The sequence below is a fragment of the Hypanus sabinus genome, chromosome 7 (assembly GCF_030144855.1).
Source record: "Hypanus sabinus isolate sHypSab1 chromosome 7, sHypSab1.hap1, whole genome shotgun sequence".
Classification (NCBI taxonomy): domain Eukaryota; kingdom Metazoa; phylum Chordata; class Chondrichthyes; order Myliobatiformes; family Dasyatidae; genus Hypanus; species Hypanus sabinus.
In genome coordinates, this window is record NC_082712.1 from 5,680,218 (window position 1) to 5,704,730 (window position 24,513).

A 24,513-nucleotide genomic window follows, 5' to 3' on the forward strand; every position below is an offset into this window, starting at 1 on the left:
CAGACATGGTCAAGAGGTTCAATTGTTGTTCAGACCAAACTTCAGAATGGGGAAGAAATTTGATCTAAGTGACTTTGACTGTGGAACGATTGTTGGTGTCAGATGAGATGGCTTGAGTAGCTTAGAAACTGCTGATCTCCTGGGATTTTCATGCACAACGGTCTCTAGAGTCTCAGAGAATGGTGCAAAAAATATGAAGCACCCAGTGAGCGGCAGTTCTGTGGGTGAAAATGCCCTGTTAAAGAGAGAGGTCAGAGGAAAATGGCCAGACTAGTTCAAGCTGACAGGAAGGTGACAATAACCCAAATAACCTCATGTTACAACAGTGGTGTGCCGAAGAGCAGCTCTGAATGCACAGCATATTGAACCTTGATGTGGATGGGCTACAGCAGCAGAAGACCACGACCGGGAGGTACCCAATGAAGTGGCCACTGAGTGTATATCTTACCCCTATCTAACTTCCCAAAGTGCGTCATCTTCCAGAGTCAGGATTAAATTCTGTCTAGCAACACTCCACAGTTTCCCATCAGAACTATACAAGTCTGCTATAGTTGCTCCCACTATCCACAATACCAGCAACTCTTCCAAACACATGGTGGGCAGAAAGGCCTGTTTCTATTGAACCCTGTGACTGTAAACCACGCATAAACCCGTGGTTCTTCAATAGAGTGCTAAAGTATACAGTACTGTGCAAAAGTCTTAGGCACATATACTGTATAGAGACGCACACAGTACTGTAGTAATCTTATGTATTGCACTGTACTGCTGCTGCAGTTGCAAAATAAAACAAAATTCATGACATTGGAGAGTGATGATAAACCTGATTCTGATCTGGGTCTCTATTGTGGACTGAGAGTGGGAAGGGGGCAGGGAGAGAAGAATCATTGGTGGGAAAGGAGAAAGGGGAAAGGGAACAGGAAGCAGCAGAGAGACATTCTGTAATGGTCAATAAACCAATTGTTTGGAATCAAATGACATTGCCTGGTGTCTCAGGGCTGGGTGCGTCTGCACCTATGCCTGCCCCCCACCCCTGTCCCACACCCCTCTTGCAGCACTCAACCCTCACCATTCCCAACATCCTTTACTCCGGCTATCTATACAAACTTGTTCTCCACTTCATGTTGGTAAGTTCAGTACTGTGCAAACGCCTTAGGCACCCTAGCTAGATATTTGTGCGTAAGACTTTTGCACAGGACTGTACATGTAGGAAAGTCTTGCTGAACCTTTGGTGCAGTCTCAGATGGAATATTGTGTTCATAATCGCTTTGTCATAGGAAGGATGTGAGGTCAATAGGGAGGAGCTAGAAAAGATTTACAAAGACATCCGGGATGAGGAATTACAAGTGTAGACTTGAGAGACTGGGATAGCTTTCTTCATGGAGGATATGGATGATGGGAGATCTGATACAGGAATAAAAAAACAAACAGAAGAAAATCTGCAGATGCTGGAAATCAAAGTAACACACACAAAATGCTGGGGGAGCTCAGCAGGCCAGGCAGCAACTAAGGAAAAGAGTGCAATGTATCCATGCCGAGACCCTTCATCACAACTGACTGTTGACTCTTTTCCACAGATGTTGCCTGGCCTGCTGAGTTCCTCCAGCATTTTGTGTGTAGAGGTTTATAAAGCTATGGGAGGTTTGGATAGAATGGAGTGTGAGAAACTGTTTCTGTTGTTGGAAGGATTCAGTTTTAAAGGGATAAGGTAAAGGGCAAGAAGAGGGTTGAGAGTAACGTGAGGGAAAATTTCTTTACTCATCTCCTAACTGTCGTGGAGGCTGGTTCTGGTGGGTGAATTAGATGAATACACATAGAGGGAAAATTTACAAGGCTGAATTTTTATTATTTATTTATTATTTTTATTTATTTCATTTTAAATTTTGTGATATAGAGCATAGAACAGATCCTTCTGGCCCAGCGAGCCGTACTACCCAGCAACCCAGTGATTTAATCCTAGCTAATCACAGGACAATTTGCAGCAAACAATTATCCTGCTAACCTGTATGTCTTGGGAATGTGTGAGGGAACCAGACCACCCGGAAGAAACCCGCACGCTGACAAGAAGGATGTACAAACTTCTTATAGATGGGATTAAAATTGGACTCCAAGTCCGCCAGCTTGAGCTGCGATAGTGATGCACTAACTGCTACACGATTGCAGCACAGTGGCATTGTGCATTGGCAATGGACCCACAAACACTACCTCACTATTTTTTGCTCTATTTTTGCACTACTTATTTTAACTTTTCTATCTATTTCTATTTATAATTATAGTATATTTTATATATTGCAATGAAATGTTGCTGCAAAACAGCAAGTTTCACAAAGCATGTTAGTGATAATAAACCCTATAATGATTTGAAGGGCAACACACACAAAATGCTGGAGAAACCCAGCAGGTCAGGCAGTATCTATGAAAATGAATAAACAGTCAACGTTTCAGGCTGAAACCCTTCTTCAGGACTGGAAAGGATGCAGAGGAGAAGCTAGATTAAGAAGATGGAGAAGGGAAGGAGGTCAAGCTAGAAGGGGACAGGTGAAGCCAGGTGGGGATGGGGGGGTGGAGAGGGGAGGTGAGAGGGGAGAGCTGGGAGGTGATAGGTGGAAACGGCAAAGGGCTGGAAAAGAAGAAATCTGATAGGAGACAAGAGTGGACAATGGGAGAAAGGGAAGGAGGAGGGGCACAAGGGGGAGAGGATAGGCAGGTGAGGAGAAGAGGTAAAAGACTAGAAATGGGAATGGAAGAAGAGGGAAGGGGAAGGAGAAAGATTACATGAAGTTGGAGAAATCGCTGCCCATGCCATCAGGTTGGATGTTACTTTGAAGGAATATGAGGTATCGCTCTTCTGACAGTGGCCTTATTGTGGCAGAAGAGGAGAACAGGAATGGGGATTGGAATTAAAATGGTTGGCCATCAGGATTTCCACTTTTTTATGGATCGAATGGAACTGTTCAACAAAGCAGTTCCCCAGTCTACAACTGTCTCACCAATATAGAGGAAGCTGCACTGGAAGTATCAGGTACAGTAGATAGATTTGCTGGTGAAGTTGTGCCTCACCTGGAAAGACTGTTTATGGCCCTGAATGGAGCTGAGAGAGGTAAATGGGCAGGTTAGCACTTCTGCCACCAGGAGGGAAATTAGTGGGGAGGGACGAATGGAGAAGTGAATCATGAAGGGAGCAACCCCTTCAGAAAGCAGAGAGTAGTGGGGAGGTAAAGATGTGTTTGGTGGCAGGGTCCCGTTAAAGATGACGGAAGTTGCGGAGGATGATGTGTTGGATGTAGACGCTCATAGGGAGTTGGGTGAGGACGAGAGGAACTCTATCCCTTTTAAGGCTGTGGGAAAATGGGATGAGAATGAATGTCGGGGAAATGGAGGAGATGTGGGTGAGAGCAGCATCAATGGTGGAGGAAGGGAAACCCCATTCTTTGAAGCAGGAGGACACCTCTGATATCCCAGAAAGGAAACCTCGTGGGGAACAGAGGCAGCGGAAATGAAGTAATTGAGAAAAGGGAATAACATTTTTATAGGAGACAGGATGGGAAGGGGTATAGTCAAGATCACCATGGGAATCAGTAGGTTTATAAAAGATATCAGTATGACAGTTTGTCTCCAAAGAAGGAGACAGAGAGATTGAGAAAGGGGAGAGAGGTGTCAGAAATGGACCAAGTGAAGGTACCCATATTAAGCTCACCAATATCTTGTCTCCAAATTCCACTCTACCCTTAGGTTTATTTGGTCCATTTCTGACACCTCCCTCCTTCCCCTTTCTTGATCTGTGCTCCTCCGGTACACTGCTCCAATCTTTTGTATTTCTCTTACAGCCAGTAACTTACCACAAACATTGATAACTTCCAAACAGGGACAATTTCACTCACCTCATCCTTGAAATGATCACTGAACACAACCTATGGGCTCACTTCCAAGGGCTCTAAAACTCACGTTCTCAGTGTTTTTAGTTTACTTATTTATTTAGTCATTGTATTTGCAGAGTTTGTCTTCTTTCATACATTGGTTGTTTGTCAGTCTTTATTTGTGTGTAGTTTTTCATTGATTTTATTTTAATTCTTTGTTCTACTGTGAATGCCTACAAGAAAATTTATCTCTGGGTAGTATATGGTGACATGTATGTACTTGAACAAACACTGCACTGAGGTGTGAATCTTGGCTTGATTCTGTTCAAAAACAAATGCTTTGAATGTTTGGCAATGTCAATACTTTTGAAAGATTCCAAAAAGGGCACTGCTGAAAAGAAACCCAGACCATAGACTAACACATCAAACTGTAGGGTGCCAATGACACAGCTTAGTTCTTACTTACATTGGGATGGCTCCTTTCGGTAGGCCCAAAGCGTTGACGGTTGACACAACTGATTGTGATGGCAACATGGAGCTGAGGAAGGCAGCAGGTGATTGGCCGGAGTGAGGGGAAGCCCGACCAGCTGAGGGGGATAGGTAGGGGGGCTGCGTTGGGGAGGTGATGAGAGGTGGCGGAGGTGGCGGCAGTGGGTAGGAGTCTTGCGGGTAGAAAGCGGGAGGGCTGTGGACGGGCGGTGGAGGGGGGAGAGGAGGGGAAGGCGAACGGGGGCTCCATGACAAGCCGGAGCCTAGGGGCTGATGCTCGCCCTCCCCCTGGGAAAACGAGGGCAGGGCCACCCGGTTCAAGGGCTTGTGCGTGATGGGCGGAGAGAGGGGCGAGGACAGATTAGAGCCCGAAGACCCGGAAGGAGACAGGTACCCGGCAGAAGATGAGAGACTTTGAGCGGCAATAAACTGCTTTGGCCGAGCGTAATTGAAAGCCGTTGTTTGCTGCATGGCTGGCGACGGAGTGTGGGGGTTCAGCACGCTCATTGGGGCGGGGGGCGGCTGGGTGGAATTTGGCGAGCACAGTAAGAGCTCGAGGGTCTGCTGGCCTTGTCTCCCGGCTTGCTGCTCCAGTAGGACCTGGTTCTGCAGTTGCTGTAGCCTCAGTGGATCACTGAAACAGGAACAGACGTAACAGAATATCAGTCAACATACTCGGACTTTGCCCACGCAACACGCCAACTTGCACATACTTCCTTATGGCAGAAAGAAAAATCGGTCCATTGGTTCAACACCAGCTCCCAGACCAAAAAGTTCAAATGTTGTAAGTTCAGTTTAGGGATTCGTTGTGGAATAGGCCCTGCTGTCCGTTTGAGCCACACAGCCAGCAACTCACCGATTTCACCCTAACCTAATCGTGGGGCAATTTACAACGACAGTGATGGGTGACGGAATGTGCTGCCTGGTGGTGGAGGCAGTTACACTGAAGATCTTTAAAAGACGCTGAGATAAGCACATGAATGTGAGGAAAGTGGAAGGGCGCGGCAAAAGGGATTAGTCTACGAACAAGATCAAATCTGCAGATGCTGGAAATCTGAGCGACACACACAGAATGCTGGAAGAACTCAGCAGGCCAGGCAGCATCTAGGAAAAGAGTACAGCATTTGATTACTAATTTAATTGGTTCAGTACACACACTGTGGGCCGAAAAGCCTGGTTCCTGTGTTGTACTGTTCTATTGTCTATACATCCGTACTTCACTGTAATTGTGCATAAGAAAATCAACTTGATATTATGTGCAAATTTCAGACAGTTTTGCTATATGCGGCAATATTCTTAAATAGTTAGGTCACCACCCCACCCAACTGAAACAAAGCATACAACGGCGGCTTCCATTTCTATAGAACCTCTTACACAGCAGAGCAACGCATGCTGGAACATTATCAAAGAGAAACAAGCAACGTCAGGCAGGTGTTGGGCTTGTGATTAAGGGCTTGCTCATAGAAGTAGGTTTTAAGGAAGGTCTGGGGAGGAACAGAACATGGTGGAGAGGTTTAAGGAGAGAATTCCAGATGTCAGAACGTTGGCAATTGAAGGCATGGCTGTCAGCATTCAAGCTATTAATTCACGGGTGATTGTTCACCCCTCTATGGACATCAGTCACTTAAAGGGAGATTGAGTCATTGAGCAATGTTGTACAGGAACTGTCCTTTCCACTCAATTTGTCCATGTTGACTAGGGTGTCCACGCTCAACTAATCCCATTTGCCCATGTTTGTCCCATATCCCCCTATATCAGCGGTTCCCAATCTATTTATGTCATGGACCAATACCATTAAGCAAGGGATCCGTGAACCCCAGGTTGGGAACTCCTGCCCTATACCTTTCCTGTCCACGTGCCTGTCCAAATATCTTTTCAGTGCTGTTATTGTACCTGCCTCAACCACTTCCTCTGGCAGCTCGTTCCACAGTCACACCACCCTCTAGGTCGGTGCTCTTAATCTTTTTTTACGCCAGAAACCCATACCATTAAGCAAAGGGTCTGTGGACCCCCGGTTGGGAACCACTGGCCTAAGTGAAGAGGTTGCCCCTCATATCTCTGAAGTCTATGCCTTCCCACTGTAAACTTACGCCCTTTAGTTTTTGGTTCATTTTATCTGGGTAAAAAATTGTGCACATTCACCCTATCAATGCTCCCCGTGACTGTATACACCTCGATCAGCTCACTCCTCAGTCTCCTGATTCCCAGGCCCTAGCCTGCCCAACCTCTCACCTTAACTCAGGCTCTCGAGCCTTGAGCATTAAACAAAGAACATTCCAGCACCGTACAGGCCCTTTCTCTCACGGTGTGGGGCTGATAAGAGGCATAGACCGAGTGGGTAGCCAGAGACTTTTTCCCAGGAATATGAGGGGTGTGATTTTAAGGTGATTGCAGGAAAGTATGGGGGTGGGGCAGATGTCAGAGGTAGGTTTTTTATACAGAGAGTGGTGGGTGTGTGGAACACACTACCGGGGTGGTGGTAGAGGCAGACACATTGGGGACTTTTAAGAGAGGGGAATTGGATTGGACAGGACAGCATGGGTTATTATAGGGAGAAACTGGAAAGAGGCAGAACGGAGCGATGATGGTGCTAAACGGTGACTCCTTTGCAGGCATCTTCGGAATCAGCTCTATTTCCATCTTTAATATCTTTATTTTTCCCTTTCAGGGTTCTTTTGAAGGCCCTGACCTGGAATTACACACTGAATATGGTTCTTTGTGGGAATGGGATCCGATCTCAGGGTTTTAGAACTGGCCATTGTTTGGCACGCCAAGGGTTCGGCTTAAGTATTCGGCTCAGCTTTGGAATCCTAGGATCTCGGGCCTCTGGAGATGGGTGGACCAAGGGTCGGTGTCACGACAGAAGACCCAGTGTGTTGTCAGGGGAGTTGGAATATCTGCGGCTGTGTGCCCAGAGATTCGTGATCTTTGGGCACAGAGCTTGAGAAAAGTGACATGGCGGACTTTTAACATCGTAAACCATTAAGTTGTTTGTTATGTCTCCCCTCTCGCTGTGAATATGGAGACACCTCTTTCTCCCTTATTAGGGAGAGAGAGAACACGTGGTATGTCGAATACTGGGTGAAACCTGAAGTCTTTGAGGTAACTGCAAGTCTGTGTCTTTGCTATTGCTTTGCTCACGTTGAGTGCTCGGTGGCGGGTGCCGATACTTTTTTTTGCCGGGGGAGGGGGGGATTGCTGCTTGCTGCCGCTTACGCGTGGGAGGGAGGGAGAGGAGCCAGAGGGACTTTAGGGTTCTAACATTTAACTGTCATTCATTCTTTGGGGCACTCCTCTGTTTTCGTAGATGGTTGCAAAGAAAAAGTATTTCAGGATATATAGTGTATGCATTTCTCTGACATTAAATTGTACCTTTGAAACAGTACAGAAAACAGTTTCTCACGCCATTGAAACTATGCCAACTGTCAGCCACATACAGTAATTGTACATTACGGCAAGACAGTGGAGGGCTGTTATGAGACAGGAATATTTGGGGCAAACAGTCCATATCATAGGGCAAGGAGATGCTGAAGATGTTACTATCACAAAATAGAGGGGTAATTATTACTAATAGGGTACCAAGAGAATGCTCAAAGCAGGTGGCCTGCACTCATAGATAGGCACATTGATGTTAGAAGAATGAAGGACTATGTGAGAGGGAAAGTTTAGATCATGTTAAAGGGTTAGCACAACACTGTGGGCTGAAGGGCCTGTACTGTTTTATGCTCAAAGTTCACAATAAATTAATGACAGCATGCGGTACTCATTAGGATTTGGGTGCTGCACTGTAATGGAGAATTCAGTTCTAGGAACCATTGCTTAACTGCCCCTGCTAAAGATAGAGAGAGGTGTTGACTGGGAATCCACCACAAAAGATAACAGAGGAAGTAGTAGCCAGCTCCCTGAGCTGGCTACGTCTGTCAGCTGACATCGGCCTTTAAATTGTCAATTAAATTATGAAAGCCCTTCCTGTTCACACAGCATGTCCAACCACAGTGACTGCGTGTGCAGCACTTGGAAGTTATCGCTCATTGCCTGACCTTCCGGTTGGCGAACAGCCGATTCTCCCATGTGAAGTGGGATATAAGAGTTTAAATCTACAGGTAGTCTATTGAGATGGCACTGACATGGTTGAGTGATTGGGAATTTAACCCATACGAGATATTGCCTTCATCAGAGAGCAATTCATGAAAGGGTGAAAGTACAAATGGTTACGGACTGCAGTAAGATAACAGGACGGGGGTCACCCAGAGTACAGAAGGAGAGCTGCATCTTCCACTGCTGACAGCACTATCTAATTTGTTCACACTCCCTTTGGTTTTCTCTGCTTCCTTGCATATTGAGATATCCAATAGAAAGGAATAAATACTTGACGTTTCAGTCCAAGGCCTTGACGAGACCCAGCTTGCACTCCTTCCCCTCCCCCCACCTTCTTATTCTGGCTTCTGCCCCCTCCCTTTCCAGTCCTGATGAAGGGCCTCAGTCCAAAATGTTGACTCTTTATTCCTCTCCATAGATGCTGACTGCCCTGATGAGTTCCTCCAGCTTGTTGTGCGTGTTGCTGTGGAATTCCAGCATCTGCACAATCTCTTGTATTTACAGTCATAGGAAATTACAGCTTGGAAACAGGCCCTTCAGGCCATTGAGTCTGTGCTGAACCATTTAAACAGCCTAGTACCATCGACCCGCACCCAGATCATAGCCCTTCATACCCCTCCTTTCCAAGTACCTATCCAAACTTCTCTTAAATATTGAAATTGAAATTGCATCCGCCACTTGCGCTGGTAGCTCACGCCACACTCTCACCACCCTCACACTCCCCCTGAACATTTAACCTTTCACCCTTAACCCATGACCTCTGGTTATCATTTCACCTAACCTCAGTGGAAAAAGCCTGCTTGCATTTACCTTATCTATATCACTTGTAATTTTGTATTCCTCCATGAAATTTCTCCTCAATCTTTTATGTTCTGATATATCAAATGCCTTTTTCAGTGTGCTGCTGGGAGAAGCACTGACGTGATAAGACTGATCATTGATTAAGCAAGCCAGTCATTAACTTCAGGAAGTGGGGTGGACTAGACACCCCTAAATGTATCAAAGGTGCTGAGTTGGAGTTGGTTGAGATCTTCAGGTTTCTAGGTGTAAATATAGCCTCTCTTGGTTCAACCATGTAGGTGCTACGGTCAAGGAAGCTCACCAACACTAATATTTCCTCAGGAGGCTCAAGAAATTTGGCAAAATAGTGATCCTCATTAATTTCAATAGATGCACTGTAGGAAGCATCCTATTCAGATGGATCTTTGCCTAAGACAGCCAAGACTTGTAGAGAGTTGTGGACACAGCTCAGTACAGCATGGAAACCAGCCCCCCACCCCCACTCCATGGACTCTATGGATAGGAAAGATCTAGAAGGAATCAAACACTGACCAATGGGACCAATACAGGTTGGGATGGACAAGGACAGAAGGCCTGTTTCCATGCTGTTTAACTCCATCTGAAATGTATCAGCTGAATGGGTAATGACAGCATCATTCAAAAGGGGAAATGGATAAATATTTTATGAGGAGATCATTTACACAGCCGCAGACAACAGGCAAGGGAATTGGACTGAGTGTACAGCTTTTTCAAAGAACAAGTACATGCTTAGTGGTGGGGATCTGCCTGCTGTATTGAAAGATTCTTTCATTAAGGAAGCCCTACCATTATTGTGCCGTTAGATTAAAATGATACTCCACCCACCATTCTCTTGAGGGCACTGGGGTGAGTGGGTTGGGGGGGTGGGAAGCTAACAGTCTCTGTTTATGTTCACCAGTGAGGAATAGTGTTGGCCCCCATTAAGTTCATCTCTGCGCATTCAGTCCCACTGATGTTAAGTCAACTAATATTTTAGTGTTTATTCATGAGAAGGGGCCATCAGTAGCAGGGCTAGTATTTATTGCAAACACAAAGAACACTGCAGAAGCTGTGGTCAAATCAAGATGTACAAAAAAGCTGGATGAACTCAGCAGGTCGGGCAGCATCCGTTGAAAGGAGCAGTCAATGGATGCTGCCCGACCTGCTGAGTTCATCCAGCTTTTTTGTACATCCAGTATTTATTGTGTTGTTTCCGATGGCTCTTGAGAAAGTGGTAGTGGGATGCCTTCACGAACCATCAGTTGAAGGCTCCCCCAAAGGAATGCTGAGCATGGAGATCCAATATCTGGACTCAGCCATGTGAAATGGATATGTGGTACAAATGGTCCCCCAATTTTTTCACATAAACTTGGCATGGTGATCAGAGATCATTTACTCCCCACAAGAATTTATACACAAAAGTGGATTACAGATACACACACACACTTCTGCAGATACTGAAAATTTTGAGCAATACATTCAAGCTGCTGGAGGAACTCAGCAGATCAGGCAGTATCTGTGGAGTGAAATAAGAAGTTGACATTTTGGGCCATGACAGTCAGGAATTCCTGGTAGTCACCCATTTTAATTCTACGTCTCATTCACATACTAGCTCATCAGCAGGTCAGACAGCGTCTACGGAGGGAACTAAACAATTGACATTTTAAGCCATAACACGCGGATTCCCTGGGGGGCACCCATTTTAGTTCCACCTCCCAGTCCCATTCCAATATTTTGGTCCATGGCCTCCTCTACTGTCATGATGAGGCTACTCCATATTCCATTTGGCCAGCCTCCAATCTGACAGTATCAACTGTGATTGATCTAACTTCTGGTAATTAATCCCCTGTCCCTTCTCTCTTTTCACAATCTCTGTCCTGGTTACCATCTCATGCCTTCTCTTCCCCTCAGCTGCCCATCACCTCCTTCTGGTCCCCCACCTCCTTCCCTTTCTCCACTGCCCCTCTTATCAGAATCCGTCTTCTTCTTCAGCCATTTACCTCTTCCATCTATCAGCTCCCAGCTTTTTACTTCAACCCTTTCAACCAACCTACTATCCACGTTCCTCCTCATCCGGTCTCACCTATCACTTCTCGGCTTGTATTCTTTCTTCTTCCCCACCTTCTCAATCTGGCTTCTGGCTCCTTCCTTTCCAGTTCTGCTGAAGGGTCTTGGCCAGAAACGTCGACTGTTTATTACTCTCAATAGATGCTGCCTAACCTGCTGAGTTCCTCCAGCATTTTGTGTGTGTTGCTCTGGATTTTCAACATCTGCAGAATCTCTTGTGTTTATGATTCCTCTATACTCTGATCATTCAAGTATCTGTCCAGGTACCTCCTAAATGTAATCATAAATGTGGTTTATGTAGCCACCATTGTGTGAATGGATCAGGATGAGCTGAGATATTCTTGACTCTGTTTTGGTTTAACTTTACCCGGAGAGGAAGACATTGCAGACGGATCCACAGGGAGTCTCCTATGACTATGTGGCTCACCATCTGAGCCACCCTGTTTCCACCATCTTTCCAAAGGGAATTGCCACAGAGCCTTCTGCTTCTCTGCTTTAGAATCAGAATCAGATTTAATATCACTGGCATATGTCATGAAATTTGTTTTGTGGCAGCAGTACATTGCACTGAAATCAATAAATTAGAATAAGTACTTATAGAAAGAGATCCTTTAAACAAGTAATGCAGAGAGAGAGTGAAAAAGTAGTGCGGCCGAGTTCATGGGTTCACTGCCCATTCAGAAATCTGATGGCAGACGGGAAGTTGGCCCTGAAAGTTGAGTGTGTGTTTTCAGGCTCGGATACCTCCTCCTTCACTGTACCATGAGAAGAGGGAATATCCTGGATGATGGATGCCACCTTTTTGAGGCATCCTGTGTTTTGAAGGTGCCCTCAATGCTGGGGAGGCTAGTGCCCATGGTGGAGCCAGCTGCATTTACAGTAGGAATATTGTACTCAAAGAACAGGACAGAATGCAGTACACTGGCTCAAGTTCAAGGGTAATCCACTCCCGTCAGCTTTATTGAGATGCTTAGAGCAATATCTCAGCACCATTCCCAAGTCCTGGAATTGCAGCATATCTGCTAATTGTGCGAAAATACCAGAGGAACATCATGTGTGCTGCTCTGGATTTCCAGGATCTCCTATGTCGCTAACTTTCCAAAGCCCTCGGGCATTAGCTTAGTAAAAGCTGAATTCAAACTTCTAGCTTTTCCTTCTAGCAAAAATGTGTAACAAAACATAATCAGAATCAGAATCACTTTATTGCCAGTGTGTGAAACATACCAGAATTGATAATGGTTCAATACCAAGCATAAAACACAGGATAATACCATAACAGACAACTAATAACAACCAACAACTTACAAGACAACAGGGCAAACAGCCATGGGCAATCAACAATTAGCAGAACAGTTTCACGTGTGAACTTCAATAATCAGACTCAATATAAATGTGAACATATGTTCGGATTAAATCATTATCAGCAGAACAGGACAGAAGGAAAGACTAATGGATGTTGTTCAGGGACAGTTAGGGTGAGTTTTGCTGAGAAACTGGGTAGCCAGAAAGTGATGAATCTGTGCAATTCTTTGCCACAGGCAGCTGTGTGGAGGCCAAGTCTTTACGTATATTTCAGGCAGAGGTTGATAGATTATTAATTATGCAGGACATGAAGGGATACAGGGAGAAGGCAAGAGACTGGGGCTGAGAGGAAAATTAGAACAGCCATAATGAAATGGCAGAGCTGATTCGATGGGCCAAATGGCCTAATTCTGCTCCTATACTTTATGGTCTACAGGAAAGAAGCTTCGGAGGTGCCGTGTAGTCCTGATGGTACTGGACTTGTAGTGTCTTCCTGATGGCAATTTGGTGAATAAGTGACTGCTAGGGTGGGTGGAGGCAGGAGTAACTGGATTTGGATTTTGGAATTGACAATAATTTTGCACTGCAATTTTCCAGTGTGTTTCCTCCTCCCTCCTCTGATAACTAAGGCCATTTTTGAGAGTAAAACTCCAAGAGCAGATATTTAGAGTATGGACCCACCTGGAGGTCTGGGCTACTCTTGATGTTGCCAGTTCAGTTTTACCAGTGTTCTGTGAATGAGTAATTGCATGTGACATTTGTGACTCAGACAAAGAAGGCCTGGCTTTACTCTTCAGAGACCAGAATATGAAACTGAAGAAACGCTTTGTGCTCAGACCTCTGGTCAAGATGGCACTGAGCTGTAGTCTTGGTCGAGATTGTGGCCTCAGACTTCAGTTTTTATTTTTTATTTTTAAGTCCATAGGGGCGGTTTTGGAGACTTAGAGGTCAGGTTAGGGTTAAGGAATGGACGTATGGGTGAGTTAGAGGTCAGGTCAGTTTGGATCGCCCCATGGATTGAAGGCCAGTAATCCCTGTGGATGTGTGTTGGGCCAGCAAGCACTGTGGGCAAAGAGCAGTGTGGACGAGGGCTGGTGACCCTCCAGGTCTGTGGATCTTGGGATCAGAGGTCCATGTGGGCAGGAGGTACAAGGGCTGGTGATCACTAGGTACATGAGTCAGCAACGAGGCGTGGAGATCAGGGTCCCATCATTGGAAAGTCCTGGGATCGATACCCAAGACCAAAGTTGGTGAGTCTGGAAGTCAAAGCCCTGGGTCCGTGATTCTATGAGCCTAGTGAGGAAGTCAGAAACCTGATGTCTGTGAGTCCACATGTCAACTGGGGGCTGGAAACCAGGAGATGGCCTGTTCTGGGACTGGAGGCCTATGCGTCTGTGTGAGTGGGAGTGAGAACACGGGCTGGTTTTGCTGTTGTTTGGTTGCTGTTGTCGCTGTTGCTTTGTGTTGTTCTCCTGAGCATTATGGAAATGTTATATTGGTGCCGGAATATGTGGCTGCCTGCAACATATCTTTGGTTGTTAATGCAACATATCTTTGGTTGTTAATGCAAAGAACACATTTCAAGGATGTTTCAGTGACAAATAAATCTGAATCAAAAGTCGTAAACACTGTGTCAATCCCAGATCTGGCACATTGAGACACACATTCAGTGACCACTTCATTACCTACCTCCTGGACCTAATAAAGTGGTCACTGAGTGTATGTATATTGTTGCTACTGTAGCCAAACAACTTCATGCTTCGATGTCCTGTGCATTCAGAGATGCTCTTCTACACACCACTGTTCTAACGCTTGGTTATTTAAGTTACTGTCACCTTCCTGTCAGCTTGAATCAGTCTGGCTGTTCTCCTCCAACCTCTCTCATTAACAAGGCATTTTCACTCACAGATCTGCCACTCACTGGATGTCCTTTGGTTTTCTCACACTATTCTCTATAAACTCTAGAGACTAGTGTGTGAAGATCCCAGGAGATCAGCAGTTTCTGAGATACTCAAACCATTGATTGTCTGGCACCAACAATCAAAGTCACTTGGATCACATTTCTCCCCATTCTAATGTTTAGTCTGAACAACAATTGAACTCCTTGACCATGTCTGCATGCTTTCATGCATTGAGTTGCTGTCACGTGATTGGCTGATTAGATTTTTGCATTAATGAATAGGTGTACAGGTGTACCTAATAAAGTGGCCACTGAATGTAAGCATTGGAGAGTTTTGTCTCAACACAAAGAAATAGCATTGGGAGTAGATCATTTGGCCCCTCCATTTAAACCTATCTGCCTTACTCCTTATTTATTTTATGCTAGTTCACCATAGGCTGTCAATTTAGAATCCGAATCAGGTTTAATATCACCAACATATGCTGTGAAATTTGTTGTCATTCTCTGATCTCTCCCAAAAGAAAATCTGCACGATATCATAGTGATTAGTGCAATCACTTTCCAGCACCAGTGATCACTGATCAGGAGTCAACATCTGCTGCTGTCTGTGAGGCGTTTGCACATTCTCCCCATGACCGCGTGGTTTTCCTCCGGGTGTTCTGGTTTTCTCCCACATTCTGAAGGCTTACGGGTTAGGGTTAGTAAAGTGGATGTGCTATGTTGGTGCCGAAAGTGTGGTGACACTCGAGGGCGACACTCATTATGATCCTCAGACACAAAACAACACACTTCACTGCCTGTTTCAATGTATGTGTGACAAATAAAGCTCATCTTTATCTTTACAATCTACTTCCTCTTTAAACTCCCTTATCAATCTGTTCCGGAACTCTCTGGGGCTGGGGATTCCAGACAGTCTCTCACTTTCCTCGAAAATGTTCCCGTGCACCTCTGTTTTAAATGATCATATAACTCGGTCGCTCATTTGGGATTCTCCCACCAGTAGAAACGATGCCTGTATCTTTCAAATAATAGAGAGGAGGTGGGGAAGAGGGATGTTAAATGAGGTACAACAAAGGTTAAGGTATCAGACTGGTTGGTACCATTCTCCCTCAGTCCGATGGGGGGTGTTAAACACAAAACTCTTGGCTCAATGCATGGGCTGGCTCAGTGAGGTGAATGATCTTTATCTGGTTCTGTCTTACGTTCTTTTTCCAAAAATGAGCAGGGGAATCTGAGCCAGCGTCTGCATTATCATCAATGATGTAATGCATTAATCGTGTTACTCTCCACAATCAGCCTGCCCTACCCAGAACTTTCATCTCATTCAGCTTACCTCATTACCTTGAGGGAACGAGTTATGGAGAGAGGTTGAGCAGGTTTGCAACAGAGTGTAGGAGAATGAGGGGTGATCTTGCTGAGGTGTATAAAAGTCTTAGACTGGGTGAACGCATACTGTCTTTCCCCCCATCGTCGAGGAGTCAGTAACTAGAGGGCATGGATTTAGGGTGATTACAGTTAACAGGAACTTGAGGGGAAGCTTTCACCCAGAGGGTGCTGCATATTTTTTCTCCAGAGTTGGGAATCAAGAGCTAGGAGGCATGGGTTTAAGGTGAGAGAGGATGAATTTAGTAGGAACTTTTCACTCAGAGGGTGGACAGTATCTGGAATGAACTGCCAGAGAAAGTGATCGAGTCAGGTACATTAATAACATATAAAAAGGTACCCGGAGAGATAAAAAGTACCTGAATACAGAGATATGGACCAGATGGGTACCTTGATCAGCAAGGACCTGATGGGTTGAATGGCCTGTTTCTATGCTGTATGATTCTAAGACTCAGTATTCACTTTGGTGTGAGGAGAACAGGCTGTGACCAATAAATGTATATACTCTATAGGTAATACACACTCAGTGGCCACTTTATTATGTACCTCCTGTACCTAATTAAGGGACCACAGAGGGTATATTTATGGTCTTCTGCTGCTGTAACCCATCCAGTTCAAGGTTCGACATGTTGTGAATTCAGAGAAGCTCTTCTGCCCACCAGTGTGGTAATGCTTGCTTTTTTTGAGTTACTGTCACCTTCCTGTCAGCGTGAACCAGTCTGGCCAGTCTGCTCTGACCTCTCTCATTAACAAGGTATTTTCACCCATAGAACTGCCACTCACTGGATGCTTTTTGTTTCTCTCACCATCCTCTGTAAAGTCTACAGACTGTACTGCACAAAAATCCCAGGAGATCAGTAGTTTCTGAGATACTCAAATCATTCTGCTTGGCACCAACAATCGTTCCACAGCCAAAGTCACTCAGATCACATTTCCTCTCCATTCTGATGTTTGACCTGAACAACAATCTGAACCTCTTGACCATGTCTACATGCTTTTATGTATTGAGTTGCTGCCATATGATTGGCTGATTAGATATTTGCATTAATGAGTAGGTGTACAGGTGTAGCTAATAAAGTGGCCACTGAGTGTATGGTAGCAAGACCTATGTGATTTTTGCTACAATCTGGCATGAAGAGAATAGCCACAAACATAACAGATTCTGAAGATGTTGGAAATCCAGAGAAACACACAGAAAATGCTGGAGTAACTCAACCAGTCAGGCAACATCTATGGAGGGGAATAAACTGTCAATGTTTCAGGCCAAGTCTGGAAAAGACAGGGGAAGAAGCCTGAATAAGAAGATGCGCGGAGGGGGAGGAGTACAAGCTGGAAAATGATAGGTGGAGCCAGGTCAGGGGGAGGGAGGGTGGGTGGAGAAGAAGGGAATGAAGCGAGAAGCTGGGACGTGATAGGCAGAACTGGTAAAGGGCTGAAGAAGAAGGAATCTGAAAGGCTGGGTGAACAGTCAGAGAGCAGCAGAGATTACAAAGTGGGAGCAGTGAGTGAGGGTCTCACTAACTCCCATTGGATAAAGATTTATTTGCTTCATTGACTTACCTCAATGAACTGTTATAATGAAATGATCTGCATGGATAGAATAGAAAACAAAGCTTTTCATTGTTCATTTCCTATGGTGGGGGAGATTAAGACCAGAGGACGCAGCCTCAGAATAGAGGGACATCCATTTAGAACGGTGGTGAGGAAGAATTCCTTTAGCTGGAGGGTGGTGAATCTGTGGTATTTATTGCCACAGGCAGCCGTGAAAGCCACACCATCGGGTATATTTAAGGCAGAGGTTGATAGATTCTTGAAGGGATATGGGGAGAAGGCAGGAGACTGGGGCTGAGAGGGAAATCGATCAGCCATGATGAAATGGCAGAGAAGACTGGATGGGCCAAATGGCCTAATTCTGATCCTGTATCTTATGCTCTTAGAGACTTGTGTTGGTTCCAAGGTACAGTAAAAATGTTGGTACCAAGATGTTGCTGGTAATTGAAGATCTGAATTATAGGGAAAGGTTGAATAGGTTCGGAATTTAGTCCATAGAGTACAGGAGAATGAGGGGAGATTTGATAGGAGTATACGAAATTATGAGCGGCACAGATAGGGCAAACGCAAGGAGGCTTTTCCCACTGAGGTTGGGTAAAACAACAGTAATATGCAAAAATCTTAGGCACATACTGTGTATGTTGCCAGGGTACCTAATACATTTACACAATACTGTAGTAATTTTATATTTTGCTCTCTACTGCTGCCACCAAAAAGCTAATTTCTTGACATCTGTGAGTGGTGATAAACCTGATTCTGATATGAGTCTCTATTGTAGATGGAGAGTGAGAAGAGGGGGATCACGGTTGGGAAAAGGGGAAGGGAGAGGGGAGGGAGTGCAAAGCACCAGAGAGACATCCTGTAGTTTAATTATTGATATACAATGTGGAACAGGCCCTTCAGGCCCTTTGATTTGCACCATCCAGCATTCCCCTAATTTAACCCTAGCCTAATCACAGGACAATTTACAATGACCAATTAACCTACCAACTGGGCCGTCTTTGCATTGTGGGAGGAAACCTGAGGAAACCCATGTAGTCATGGGGAGAATGTACAAACTCCTTACGAGGGTGGGGGGGGGGGAGGGAAATACCGTGGGGTGTACTAACCACTACGCTATCGTGCCGTCCTGATCAATAAACCAATTTTTTTGGAATCTCAGGGTTGGGTGTGTCTGTGCCTGCACCACCCCTCACCCACCCCTGACATTCCTTATCTCACACCTGTCCCACATTCCCTACCGTGGTGTTCCACCCTCACCTTTCCCAACAACTTTTGCTCCTGCCAGATTTACAAACTCACTCTCCGCTCCACATCAACAAATACAGCACACTGTAGAAGTTTTAGGCACCCTTGCTATATATTTGTGCCTAAGTCTTTTGCACTGTCCTTTGAACTAGATGTTATAGAGTGAAAGGTGAAATGACTAAGGGGAACCTGAGGGGGAACTTCTTCACTCAGAGGGATTGGAACAAGCTGCCAGAGGAAGTGGTGGATGTGGGTTTGATCGCAACATTTAAGAGAAGTTTTGATAGTACATGGATGGGAGGGGTATGGAGGCCTATGGTCCAGGTGTGTGTTGATGGGACTAGGCAGAATAATAGTTCAGCTTGAACTAGATGTTGTGAAAGGCCTCTTTCTGCGCTGTTGTTCTTTCTCTGTGATCCTATGCGACAATAAATAACTAATTTACCAATTCTCTTTTGAAAGTTCGTGGAGAATCAATAGTATTATAACAACTCACAATGTAGAGTTCTTCCTTTTGACTCACTGACTCTGCTGCTAGTGGAAACAATTTTTATCAATATCGCCTCATCCATTGGAAGAACTCACAGAACCAACGACAGATCTGGAGCATGGATAGATTTGAATTTATTTATATATATATATATTTATTATTATTATTTTATTTTATTTCTTCTATTTTATGTGTTGCATTGAACTGCTGCTGCTGCTGCTGAGTTAAAAAATTTCACATCACATGCCGATGATAATAAACCTGATTCTGATTCTGATTCAAAATGCTGAAGGAACTCAGCAAATCAGGCAGCATTATTATGAAGGGTCTTGGACAGAACATTGTGTGTTTATTCCCCTCCAGAGATGCTGCCTGGCCTGCCAAGTTCCTCCAATATTTTTTGAGTGTTACTCTGAATTTCCAGCATCTGCAGAACTCCAGTGCTTATAAACATTTCACTATATCTAGGTACACGTGATAAACCTATTTCAATTCCCTCAAAAAAATGCAGAAAAGAATCTTGAGGATCTTAACAGGATTTAAGGGCTCAAATTATAAAGACAGTCTGGATTCTTGATGAAAGGTTCTCGACCTGAAACACCGACTGTTTCACCATTTTCCATAGACATTGCCTGACCTGCTGAGTTCCTCCAGCATTTTGTGTGTGTTATTCTGGAATTCCAGCATCTGATTTGACAGTGTCAGGGGTTAGAAGTGACATTTGTTGCTATTATTAAGGAAAAGGCTCTTGGGAAGCTAAATGTAGATAAGTCACCCGGACCAGATGGACTACATACCATGGTTCTTAAAGAGGTAGCTGAAGAGATTGTGGAGGCATTAGTAATTATCTATTAAGAGTCACTAAATTCTGGAATGGTTCCAAAGGAATGGAAAATTGCAAATGTCACTCCACTCTTTAAGAAGAGGAGGCAGAAAAAAGGAAATTATAGGGCCGTTAGCCAGACTTCAGTGGATGGGAAGATAGTGGAGTCCATTATTAAGGATGAGGTTTGGGAGTACTTGGAGACACATGACAAAAGAGGCCAAAGTCAGCATGGTTTCCTTAAAGGGAAATCTGGCCTGACAAATCTTTTGGGAGTTCTTTAAGGAAATAACATGCAAGATAGACAATGGAGAGTCAGTAGGTGTTTTTTACTTGGATTTTCAGAAGGCCTTTGACAAAGTACCACACATGAGGCTGCTTATGAGATAGGAACCCATGGTATTACAGGAAAGATACTAGCATGGATTGAAGATTGGCTGATTGGCGGGAGGCAAAGAGTGGGAATAAAGGGGGCCTTTTCAGATTGGATGCTGGTGACTAGTGGTGTTCCACAAAAGTCGATGTTGGGACTGATTCTTTTCATGCTATACATGTCAAAGATTTGGATGATGGAATTGATGGCTTTGTGGCTAAGTTTGTGGATGATGCAAAGATAGGTGGAGGGGCAGAGAATTTTGAGGAACCAGGGAAACTGCAGAAGATTGGGGAACTTGGCAAAGAGGCGGATGGGATATTGTGTAAGGAAGTGTATGGTCTTGCACTTTGGAAGAAGGAATAAAGGCATAGACTATTTTCAAAAACTGGGAAAAAAATTCAAAAATCAGAGGCACAAAGGGATTTAGGAGTCCTTGTGCAGGATTACCAAAAGGCTAACTTGCTGGTTGAGTCAGTGCTAAGGAAGCCAAATGCAATGTTAACTTTCATTTCAAGAGGACTAGAATATAAGAACTAGGAGGTGATGCTGAGGTTTTATAAGGTATCGGTCAAAACATAGTTGGAATATTGTGAGCAGTTTTGGGCCTCTTATCTAAGAGAAGATGTGCTGACTTCGGAGAAGTTCCACAGGGGGTTCACAAGAATGATTCCCAGAACGAAAGGGTTAATGTATAAGGAATGTTTGATGTCTCTGGACCTGTATTTGCTGGAGTTTAGAAGAATGGGGTGGGGGGGGGGGGGGATCTCATTGAAATCTATTGAATTTTGAATGGATGGATAGAGTGGATGTGGGAAGAATGTTTCCTGTATTGAGTGAGTCTAAGGCCAGAAGGACATTGATTTAGAACAGAGGTGAGATGGAATTACTTGAAGAATTTTCCCCGTAACCTCTGATGCTCTTAATAATCAAGAACCTATTAACTCTGCTTAAAGTATAGCAAATGTCTTGACCTCCACAGCTGTAATGACACAGATATACCACACTCTGGCCAACAAAATCCCTGCTCATTTCTGTTCTAAAGGAGAGTTTTCCATTCCAAGGCTGCGCCATCTGATCGTAGACTTCCCCACTATAAGAAACATCCTCTCCACATCCACTTTATCCAGGCCTTTCAATATTTGAAACGTTTCAATGAAAAAACCCCTCATTCTTCTAAACTCCAGCAAGTACTGCCAAATCACCTCGTCCAACCCCACTGAGAGGGCAATGAAGAGGGAAGTCCTGTTTTATCACACCTGCCTTGTTGGACCTATATTTTGCTTGTTCTCGGGTTATATCAGCAACTATTGTTCACCTTTGAACTGAGTAGTCCCCTGGTGGTTTGGGGTTACATGAGAACATAAGAAATAGGAACAGGAGAAGGGCATCTGGCCCATCGAGCCTGCCCCACTATTCAATAAGATCATGGCTGATCTGTATGTAAACTCAGCCCCATCTACTTGCCTTTTCCCCATAATCCTTAATTCCCCTACTATGTAAAAACCTATCTAACTGTTTCTTAAATTTATTCAGTGAGGAAGCCTCAACTGCTTCCCTGGTCAGAGAATTCCACAGATTCACCACTCTCTGGGAAAAACAGTTTCTCCTCATCTCCGTCCTAAATCTTCTCCTCCGAATCTTGAGGCAATGTTCCCTAGTTCCAGTTAGCTCCAGGCTAGAGAGCTAATGTCACTTATGGGTGGTGTAATTTTAGTAGTAGGGAAAATCCTGAATGGGAATCCCCAGATCATCATTCCAGACAACTTCTTGTCACCCAAACTGTGAGCTGGAAACAATAACAGCATATGGGAGAGAACTGGAGAGCGAGCAATGATGGGAGAGCGAGCTGGTGCAGGAAGAGTAGCCACCAGACAGTCTCACTGGCTCCGTGAGCGAATCTGCTCAGCTTTCCCAGCTCAGCATGGCTCTGCCCAGCCCCGATTGTTTTGGCTCGATGGAGGGGGACAGGGAGGGAGATGGCACATGGAAATGTCCTGTTCCCATTGGGCAGAAGATGCCAGTGGCTGGTAAATTTGTCCCCAGGTGGGACATGCTCTCTTCTCATTGCTGCATCAGGGAGGTAGTACAGGAGCCTGAACACACACTCTCAACATTTTAGGAACAGCTTCTTCCACTCTACCATCAGATTTCTGAACAGACCTTGAACCCATGAACACCATCTCACTACTTCACTTTTACACTATTTATTTATTTTATTTTTTACTGTTTTAATGTTTTAAATGTCTGGACTGTATTGCTGCCATAAAATGTCATATTTCATGACGTATGTCAGTGATTTTAAATCTGATTCTGACACTGAATTTAATTACACCCTGGCTGCTATGAGGTAGGGGAGGTGAGGGGTTGAATCTATGAGCTTATTGTCCAGATCACTGGCTCAACCATCAGGCTCCTGAACCAGAGGGGATATCTTCACTCACCCTATCACTGAACTGTTCCCACAACCTATGGATTCATTTTCAAGGACACTTCATCTCATGCTCTTGATATTTATTGCCTTATTTTGTCTTTTTTATTTGCACAGTTTGCTGTCTTTTACACACTAGTTGTTTGTCTGTTCTGTTGGGTGAGGTCTTTCATTGATTCCCTTGTGTTTCTTGGATTTATTGTGTATGACTGCAAAAAATGAATTTCAGAGTTGTATATGGTGACATATATACCCTGATAATAAATTTATTTTGAATGTTGAATTGTTCTTAATAGCTGAATCACCATGTTTCCCCGACAGTGGTAGAGTACTGCAGCCGCTGGTCAAAATGGTAATTTGGTTTATTATCGTCACGTGCTGAGGTGGAGTGAAGCATGGTGTTTTGCGAATGCCATTCCCATGGATCATTTCATTACAACAGTGTATTGAGATCGTACAGGGAAAAGCAAAAACTGCATGCAGAATAAAATGTGGTACTTAGAGAAAGTGCATTGCAGTCAGACAATAAGGTGCAAGCTCAAAACATAAAGTTCAAAGTAAACTCATTAACAAGTACGTATATGTCACCATAAACTACCCCAATGTTCATTTTCTTGAGGTCATTTACAGTAAATACAAGAAACACAATAGAATCAATGAAAGACCATATCCAACAGGATGGACAAACCTACAACTTACTTGTATGTCTTTGGAATGTTCAAAATTCAAAGTAAATTTATTATCAAAGTGCATATATGTCACCATACACTACCCTGAGATCCACAATAAAACAAAGAAATCCAATAAAGTCAATGAAAAAGCACACACAACCAATGAGCAAAAGAGGACAAACTGTACAAATGCAACAAATGAATAAATAGATAACTAAACAAACAAATACAGAAATAAACAGATAGATAGATAGATAGGTAAGTAAATAAATAATACTGAGAACATGAGTTGCAGAGTCCTAAAAAGTGAGACTGTGAGTTGTGGAATCAGCGCAGTGCTGAGGTGAGTGAAGTTATCCACTCTGGTCCAGGGGCCTGCTGGTTGGAGAGTAACACCTGTTCCTGAACTTGTGGTAAGGGACCTAAGGCTCCTGTACCTCCTTCCCAGTAGTAGCAGGTAGAAGAGAGCACAGCCTGGATAGACAGGGTCTTTCATGATGGTTATGCCCCTTGTTGCAAGGCAGATTCTGAGGTCAAGAGCCCATCTTATCATAACTAGGATTTGGACATTCCTGCTCCAGACAGTGATTAACACATACCTCTCTGACCAAGAATAGGTCATCTAACCCATCCTCTTATTTATGTGTTCCAGCTCGCCCAGAAGATGAGTGTTGATGCCGATTGAGATGCCTCTATTCTACTTTGCAAAATGCCACAGGGGATCCTCAACATCCGCTCCAGCCTTGGAATGCACACCTCTTCAATCAGTTGTGGAGAATCCAGTCTGAGATAGAACTGGAGTTTTCCAGGTCAGTTCAAGAACCTGACAGCAGTGGGGAAGAAGCTGTTGTTGAACCTTAAGGCATGGCTTTTCAGGCTCCTGTACCTCTGGTCTGATGGCAGCATTGAGCACAGGGCATGGCCTACTGGTGGTCCCTGATGATGAATGTCACTCTCCTGAGATATTGCATCCTGTAGATGTTGGCTCTGACCCTGTACACACTGTTCAGAAGGATGAGGTGTGGTGGGGTGGGG

At 44.4% G+C, this 24,513-nt stretch overlaps 1 protein-coding gene across 5 annotated transcripts in view; it reads right to left on the reverse strand.

Annotated features, from left to right (window-relative positions):
* The window catches only part of palld (palladin, cytoskeletal associated protein), a 343,659-nt gene that overhangs the window by 70,341 nt on the left and 248,805 nt on the right, over positions 1-24,513 (reverse strand). For all 5 annotated transcript variants that reach the window (XM_059974111.1, XM_059974109.1, XM_059974110.1 and 2 more), the window contains one exon: positions 4,321-4,977. In XM_059974111.1, the coding sequence (XP_059830094.1) occupies positions 4,321-4,977 (657 nt within the window). The remainder of the gene's footprint in view (positions 1-4,320; positions 4,978-24,513) is intronic.